Source organism: Peromyscus maniculatus, chromosome 2 (genome assembly GCF_049852395.1).
Source record: "Peromyscus maniculatus bairdii isolate BWxNUB_F1_BW_parent chromosome 2, HU_Pman_BW_mat_3.1, whole genome shotgun sequence".
Taxonomy (NCBI): Eukaryota; Metazoa; Chordata; class Mammalia; order Rodentia; family Cricetidae; genus Peromyscus; species Peromyscus maniculatus.
The window spans coordinates 87,438,782-87,448,001 of record NC_134853.1 but is presented as its reverse complement, the minus strand read 5'-3'; the positions used below and the strand labels follow the sequence as shown (position 1 = coordinate 87,448,001).

At 40.0% G+C, this 9,220-nt stretch overlaps 1 protein-coding gene across 1 annotated transcript in view; it reads right to left on the bottom strand.

Annotated features, from left to right (window-relative positions):
• Positions 1 to 4,805: 4,805 nt before the first annotated feature.
• The window catches only part of Pappa (pappalysin 1), a 243,344-nt gene continuing 238,929 nt past the window's right edge, over positions 4,806 to 9,220 (bottom strand). Inside the window, exon 22 of the mRNA XM_006979576.4 lies at positions 4,806 to 8,279. Within this exon, the coding sequence (XP_006979638.2) occupies positions 8,172 to 8,279 (108 nt within the window). The 3' untranslated portion in view covers positions 4,806 to 8,171. The remainder of the gene's footprint in view (positions 8,280 to 9,220) is intronic.

Here is a 9,220-nt window from a genome sequence, read left to right as displayed (position 1 = left end):
TCCTTGTACCCCCATTACCCTCTCAAATATCGAACACCTCAGTCCTTTTCAGTTCCTTGAGAGCACTGTGCTTTATGTTTAAAGTCTTTGATAGGATGATGGATGTATCCGCTGGTCTCATTGCGTTGTCACGGCCCCTACATTTTCTCATTACCAGCTCATGTCTTCCAAAGGCAAGGGGCTTGCTCAAAGTCACAGGGCAGGTTGTACCTGAACTTTGTTCCCTCCACAGCAACACTTGCTTTCAACTTAAACCTCGTTCCTTTAGTGTTTGAAACATTTACTCAGAGAATGAAGGATTTCTCAGTCATGTCACTTTGATTTTATAAAGTTTTTTTTTAATGTTGATAGTGAACTGAATATTAACTGCAAAGCAGAAAACATGATGCATGAATGTTATCATCCAAAACTAGTTATGGAGCCAGGCATGGTGGCACACACCTTTGATCCCAGCAGAGGCAGTCCAATTTCTATGTTCAAGACCAGCCTGGTCTATAGAGCAAGTCTTAAGACAGGCAGGGCTATATAGAAAAGCCCTGTCTCCAAAACAAACAAAGAAATCCTAGTTATGGGTGTAGGAGTATTAGGCAATGCTTTTCATTGTTTGGTTAGGGGCTTCCCTCCTGACTGTCAGTATAATGTGTCTTAATGATTTCAAAAATACGTTATGGGTATTCCTGACTTCCCTTGTCTTGATCTTACATATAACGCTAACTGTCCCCCAATAGTACTTTTGTATAAAACTGTAAGACTTTAAGCATCAGCACACTAGTATGTAATCCGAGCTGCCTTTTGGTGGTGCTGCCAGCCAGCAGCTCAGCGGACAGTGCCACTGTCACGGAGATACCCATGCAAGTATCGTGTGTTTATGGTTTATTGTTCTTACTAATTCAAAAGATGTTCAGTGGTACAATTGGTAGGTTCTTAATGCCTGCCTCAAGCACCTCTCGTCTCAACATGAAAAGAGCCAATGCAACCCTGGGTGCAGTAATGCTCTTAATTCCTAAAAAATTCTCTTTAAAAAGGGACTCAATTAAGAACATTATGAAGGGGTTCGGCAGTGGTGGCACACACCTTTAATCCCAGCACTCAAGAGCCAAAGCCAGGGGGCTTGGGTGAGAGGCCAGCCTGGTCTACAGAGTGAGTTTCAGGATAGCCAGGGCTACACAGAGAAACCCTGTCTTGAAAAGCAAAATGAAACAAACAAACAAAAAACAAAACAAAACAAAAAAGAATCTTATGAAGTTGATATTTTATTTTCATTTCACAGATAGACAAAACCTTAAAACAATTTAATAACTTTCCAAAGACGGCCTAGCTACTTCCTAGCTACTGGTGACTGATGAACAATAAAATGTTATACATGGATAGAAAGCAGCAATATTTCAGTCTCAGCTATCAGCTCACACGATGGACTGGATGATTAAGTGTTCATTGTTTTCTTATTTAATTTATTTTTCAGGTAACATCATTTTGAAAACTTTATACATATACATTGTATTGTGATCAAATTCACCCATCATCGTCTCATTCCCCTTCTGCCTCTGCAGAGACCCTTCTTCTCAGTTAGTCTTCTCACTTTATTGTTTTCTGTCCCACACTTCTTTAATTAGGTTTGCTTGTTTGAGCTTGGGTAGAGGGTCGTTTACTGGAGCATGGGCACCTTGCCAATGGATACAACACTGAAGAAAATCACACCTCTCTTCCCCTGCAACCATGAACTGTCAGTGGCTCCTTAAGGAGAGAGGCATCACAATCACCCCCACCCCCACCAACCCTTGATCCATGATGGAATGTTGAAGAACCCCCCTGTTTCTCACAGGTTTGTATACTACCAACATCTGTAGTGAGCTCAAGATTGCAAGGACCATGTTACACCCAGAAGACAGGGTGTGATCCATTTTTGTTTCCCTTTTGCTGTTTTTTTTTTTAAATGAATAAAGAATATTCTCAGAATGTATTGTTGAAAACAGAGTCCAGAGAGTAATATGACAAGTGACATATGCTTTAGTGCCACAGAGTGGAAATATCTTACACTATATAATAATGTTTGCCAGGTTTTACATATACAAAATAAAAATTTGGGGAGGGGGGGTTATGTAGAAGATTTGGTATATACCAAATTAAATTTTCTGTCTTTCATTGATTTTTTTAAATTATAAACTCACATGTTCTCTTTCATGTTAGTGTGTGTGTGTGTGTGTGTGTGTGTGTGTGTGTGTGTGTGTGTGTATTGTGTGTATGTGGGGGGGGTTACGGGCACACACACACACACACACACACACACACACACACACACACACGACCATTCTATAAGACTCTACAATAGACAAAAACCACACAACAACATGTTGAAGCAGACAAGCTATTATATATTTTCATAATATAGAACTTTAAGGTATAGTAATCAACAGTGGCAAAATATTTGTCTTTGACATTATTGTCTTGTATGTGTGTCAGATCCAACCTGTAACTGAGACCAGAGAGAACAGTATGGAAACACAAATCCATGAGAAGAGAATAAAAAATACCATGAACAGCAAAATATGTCTGAGTATTTAAAACCGTATAGAAAAAATAAATTAGATGAACCATCGTGTAAATATAAATTAAAAAAGATGACATTCTTAATAAATAAAGTTAACTATTTACATTTTTTATATATTGCTGAAAGACTTAACTTAGATCCATAAAAACACATAAACAGGAAAAATAAACCCACAACAAGAGCAGCACATTTCTGCGCGTGAGGTACAGGAAGAAGGTTAGAGTTGTGTTTAGTTTTTGGTCTTTACTTTGCATTTATCTTTCTTTTCACTCTTTCTTTCTTCCTTTCTTTCATTTTTTTCTTTTTTCTTTTTTTTTTAACAGTAGACCAGTAGAATTTTCTTAAGAACAGATTCTAAGCACTTTGATGAAGAGTCATATTTTTTTGGTTGCTTCCAGAAGGTGCCAAACAGATTTTAACATCATAATAATTAGAAATACCCTCAACAACAATAAAAAGGTATAATATGATACATAAATATGGAAGAGCAGTTTGTAATATGAATACATTTTCTCTAGAAGAGATCACAGTTTTGTAAATATTACATTTAAGTATATATATACACACATATATGTACAACTATATATACATGTGCATATATATGTAAATTTTTATTTATAGATAATATCTTTATATAGATAGATATCTGCAGACAGGTTATTGATTATAGAGACCCAAGAAAGCAACTCACTAATTGTTCATAGTTCTCCTCATTGACTGCTGGTGTGAAGTTTAAGAAGCCCAACTTACACTCAAATATTATCGCTTATATTAATGAAACGTGTTGTGGAAACTAAGTGTGAGAAGAGAGGAATCTGCTGGAGAAGAGATGTCAGACCCTCTTACTCTGTAAATCAGTGATGCCCCCCAAATCTTAACTACATGACAGTAGCCTGACTTTTACACTGTAGGAAGTCATTGGATTTTGATCAAATCATTGAATTGGTAAAGGCCAGAAAAAGGGAGGAGAAACTTGAAATTATCTAAAGAGTGAACTATTTCCCAGTACACTCCCTTAAGGTGAGCTCTAATCCAGGCATCCCAGCTTTTGTACCTTGAAATGTCAATCAAGTACTCCCTATCTCTGAAAAAGTTGATGACCCTATGCATTCTTGAAAAATAACCTATGGACTTTGCATCAGATGGTGTCTCTAACAGATTGCATAGTCCATTTGAAAACCTCAGGGCCTCATGGTCCTCTGTCCTCCCACTGTGAGGTAGGTAAGTAGTAGTATCCCCATTTTTCAGCTAGAGAAACTGAGGCAAATGTGGAGGCAATCTCATGACTTGTTCAAAATCACTGAGTGAAGTGATGCCTGGAGTCAAGCATTCTGAAGCTTTGTGCCAGACACATAAACTTCTACCTTGATTATTATTGCATTGTTCTTACACGGGAAATGATAGCTAGGAATTTGGCAAAACTTGAATAAATTACAAAAAGAGGATTTTACAAAAATCATTTTCTATTTAGTTATTAACTTGGTTTGTTTTCTTTCTCAAAATTTACTGGGATCACCTGTCTGGTCATGTAGCAGCTTCTTAGGAAGTGGACTGTACAGGATGGTTCTGAGTGTAGTCATCAGGGAGCTCAGGGGCATACTGGCAAATACAAATATATCATAGTGTAAAAAGGACAAAGACACAGTTTATCCCCTTAACATTTGGTGAAAACCAATATCAAACCCTCCCCAGCCCTGTCTACCATGGACAGTCACACACACAAACAAAAAGAGCAAAATGCCCCACTAAAACAACTCAAGGGAGAATATGCCTTACTTCCTGGATCTACCACAATGTACAGAAAATATCAGCGCAATAAAACTTCACTCTTCATCATCTAGAGAAATCTCTATGTCATCTCTACATACTCAGTCTGTAGAATAAACAGTTTCCTCGAAGAAGCATAAAAATAGAGTTCATATTCTTAGGTTTTATTCATGCATTTTAGTTCCTTGTAATCATATTGTTCTCTATTAATGTATATTTTTATAGCTTTGTCACTATCCATTTTTTTCTCACTTGAAGTAGTTCCAGAAAAAAGTCACACACACACACACACACACACACACACACGTACTGTGTGAGCGCATATGCACACACACACCACACACTGAAACTGTTAACATGACTATAATTTCCTTCCTTTTCTGTTCTCCTCTTTTCTTTCTTTCTTTCTTTCTTTCTTTCTTTCTTTCTTTCTTTCTTTCTTTCTTTCTTTCTTTCTTTCTTTCTTTCTTTCTTTCTTTCTTTCTTTCTTAAAAATCACACAGGTAAGACCTTTAACAAATTGACAGTTACAGCCAAGTTAAATCGAACCTGGAAGGGAGGTAGCTGAAATCTGTCCCAAAGAATTATTTTCAACAAATAGCATTTAAACATTGGCCAAAATAGGAATGAGACAGAGAATGGTCTCGGCAGTGGCCCAGTATGCTGAGGGGGCCAAGAGCGGCAGCTGATTCCCTCCTTCTCCAAAAGCCTGCTATTTAAGACCATTAATCTCTCCTTTGCTTTACACCCCGCTTCACCTACCCACACTGACTTCCCATGGACTCGCTGACTTCCCACACTGACTTCCCTTCCGAGGTTGTTGGCACACCACCCAGGGGTAACGCAAGTCCTTTGGGCAGACAGTGAGTTGCGGTTTGGAACAGTTTCCCAGATGGAGCCTAGAGAACTGTCCACCTCATCTTTGCTTCCTTGCTGCTAACAGACTGATGCTTCTTCAGCTGCAGAACTCCCAAGTGCTTTCGGGCCCCTAAGCTGTGGATGTACAACAGTGCTTCAGACCCGCCTCCTCCTGATTACTCCATTGTCTGAAACAGATGACTGAGGGGGATGCGACAAGGAGTTTATTCTCAGGAAGCAAATGAAACTGGGAATCAGTGCACTGCAAAAATGCAGCTGACTGTCCTGCACGAAGGTCTGGGAAGATCCTATGAATTACACATCCCTTGTGGCCATGAGGCAGGCTACCAGTTGTGTAGCCTCTTCTGTCTAATAGGTTCAGCAAATATGAATTTGGTCACAACAGGTTTGATTGGCAGCAAGGAGGAAACTGGATAGGATTCTGCCTGGATAGGCCCACTTCAGTCTATGAATCTTAAAATAGGAGCCAGCCTCCAGGAGTCTTTGCTCAGTTGGAGAGTATAGCAACAGATGACAATAAGAACAAAGAGTTGGATGAGGATTGATTGAGGGGAATTCTTATGGTCTGTCTTCAGTTTCTATGACCCTACTGTTAATAATGTCATCTTTGGGTCTTTGGAGGTTCCTGTACTACTTATGGGCATTTTAAGCTGTTGGGAGGGCTGGTCCTGTTACCACTCATTAGCTTGTCCTGTCTAAGCTGACACGGCATATCTGGGCAATAGAGAGGCCTGAAGGGTTAACAAAAGTTTGAGGATCCTAGAGAGTTAAACATAATCAGGCCAATTCCCATAAAATTGTTCTTATATTTTGTTAAAGATTGGTTCTAGTAATTACAAGGGGAAGTGCCCTATATATAAATGTGATATGCATTTGGAGGAGCCAAAGTGCTGGGCTATCACACCAGTGGCCACTTCTCCATTCTAGGCTTGGACTTCAGAGGCTTTAGTAAAGGACAAGCTGCATAATCTAAGCATTGTATCCTTATTTATGGGCACCTGTGCGAAAAGCACCTTGGTACATTTCTTGATATTACAGACCACTGATGGTCAATAGATACCTTTTCAAGTATTCTTAATCAGTAGGAAAAAGCTATTGGTCATAATATGAAAACACAGTTTGTGAAATTACTGTTGGTCCTAGTAGAAAAGGGAACACGATAGATTAACAATGAATGCCTTAGCTGCAGGATGGCTACGCATGGGCTGGCATTTTGCATTCTGTCCCAGACTTGCTTTTATTAGCTATCCCCACTAGACTTGAGATCAATTGATGTACTGTCATCTTTATGTTATACATTTCATTTAGGTCCTCCTATCTCCTTGCTTCCCAGCTCCATGTTTCACAAATTATGTCAAAGTTAACTACTCTATACACCTCATCCTGTGTTGATCTCTTCTCATATTAATTCAGAGGGTATGAATAGGTAATTGAAAAAAAAAAAGAAGCCCTGCATACATTACTGGCTTCCATGTACAGTTGACTCATCTCCTCTTAATGTTTGAAGACTAAATATGGGAGGGGAAGGAGCGGTGCCCAACAATGAATGTGGAAAGGTGTCCTAACATCTGAAAATTTATATGGAAAATATGGTGACTGTGTTGGGTGCTGAGTCTGGATCTCCAGGGCTTCCCGATGTTCCTCTGTTCCTCTAGAATGCCACATACATTGCCTGGATCTAAGATGTTTTACAATTCATCTGCTTAGAATAATAGTGGGAGTCTCAAGACCAACGCTTGCTCTAGCCTAGAGACCTGGGAAAATTGAGATAAGGACAATAACCCATGTCCTGACCATTCCAGCAGCTTCTCTGTGGTTCCAGCATTCCCAAGTTTAACACTGTTCCACTTGATTAGAAAATCTAACACTGGCTTAGACATTCTGGACTCTCAGGAAGGGCTCGAGCATCTGACATCCCTTAACTCTTTTCCAGAATAAGAAGTCCACCCGTGAAGGACTTAAGCCCATTAAGGTTTTTCTCTTGAAGATGGGCCAAGAAGTGAGGAACTCTGGAAAAATATGAATCACTTTTAAGGCAGTCTACTTGGTTATATGGAGTTTTTTCTAACCTAGCTCTACCATCGAAGAGCACTCAATGTATCAGACAGAGCAGCAGAAAGAGTAGCAGCAAATGTGGTCCCAAGGTAAGATCTGGAGAACAGGTGGGATCTGGAAGGGATATGAAGACCTCAAGCCTCAAGCAGGGAGCTGATGGAATACCTTGACTCTGCAGTCCTAAGCCATTTCCAGCTAGGCCTTGCACCCCGGTGTTGGGGCAAAATCCCCATGGCAGCAGAAAAATTGGGGAGTTTTGCACACCTTTGAATATTTACCTATTCTTGGGCCCTGGTTCCCTAGAAGATTTGTAGTTACAAAGCATTTCACTTCTGGTCCCCAAACACTACATGATGATGTATGCACAGCATTTTCTGTACCTCAGATTCTGAGCTATATTTCTTTCTCAGTCCTTGGTCTTAGTTTCTATAACTCTCTTTCTCCCAAGGAGCTTGGGAAAGGAAAGATTGAGGTGGGTTTTGTTTTGCTTTGCTTTTGTTGCTTTGTTTTGTTTTTCCAGTTGTTTTTCACTAACTTTTCTAAAACTGCCTTCACACACCTGTACGCATGCATGTGTACGAACCACAGATGCGCATACACCTTGATACAAAACATGATTTTGTTGTTTTGGGCTGTGGTCATGTGACAAATGGTTAGAATTTTCAGAGGCTCTGGGACAACATGCTGTGTATGCAATCCATCTTAGACTGCAGGATAGTATTCCATTCCATCATTCAACATGGTGAGATTCAGTTCATTGCCCCACAGTTGGTCCTTCCTGGGTGAAATTAAAGGCAGACCGGTTGGGTGCTAAGGATCCCTGGTGTGGAGAGGCCATTTCATTGAGCAGCAGACTGTGAAATCAATACCAGAGGGATGCGGGTCTTGGTGTTGGGAAACCTTGGACAACTCTTGTCTTTCCTTAGCCATGGCTATATCCCCGAAGGTCTTTCCGGCTGTGTTCTTGGGCTTCAGGGTCCCGACAGGCGCAGTCATCTTGTAGGTCACAGGACATAGGAAAGGGAGTGACCTACAAAGAGGAAAACTGGAGTGAATCAGATGGCTTGGTCTAGTTTTCAGTATGGTGGTAAAGAGCAAGGGGACAACCACTAGATTCAAGGTCATGTCATGGTTCTACTTTTTGAAAGCACTACAATAACCTTTTCCATAATACTAGGGTCAATATCATAGCAGGTCACATTTGGAGCGGTACTTGCTACAGGTAAGGCAATGCTCTTTCCAGATAAGAAAATTCAGATTCTCTTTCACAACTCTACACCAGTTGCCCTTTTATCAATGATGAAATTGAAACCAAGAAAGGGACACTGCTGAAAGTAAGTGATCAATCTGATACTTAAAGTAAAACAAGCTACTTCTCTCTGTGCCTGGGAACCAACTGAGTAAGCTACATGGGCTGAGTAACATGGGTAAAAATTATTATGAGGACTAATACAGTTTGTTAATACAATTCTAAAATAGAATATCTAACAAGTCAAACTACTGTGATGAACAAATTAAAATAGAAGAGGTGGACATATTCTTTAAAGGAACATAGTTCTCTGAACATACTGGCATTTATGTTTGGGGAGGCAAAAATGATACAAAAAATGCATAAAGCAAGTTTATATGACCTCTTTGGGGCCTGAAATCCTAAGTAAAGGGCATTTTACCCAAAAGTTCTGAATTAAATTTGTTGGGAGACCTTTCTGGAAACAGACTTAAGCGTAAGAAAAAGTGAGAGGCCAAAGTTCCATTCCCAGTCCTTCCTGTCATGTGTTCTGTGACCTTGGGCTGGCTGGCCTTTCTAGAAAGTGATAGGAAAAGCCCAACAGAGCAAGTGTCTTCCCCAGCCGGCACATGATCCATCTTTCCAAAGATTGCAGTGCAATCCCTGCTGGAGTCCCAGCCTGAACTAACGCAAGTCGATTTCACCGTATTGCATCATGACATTTGCTTATAACTTTCCCCAGA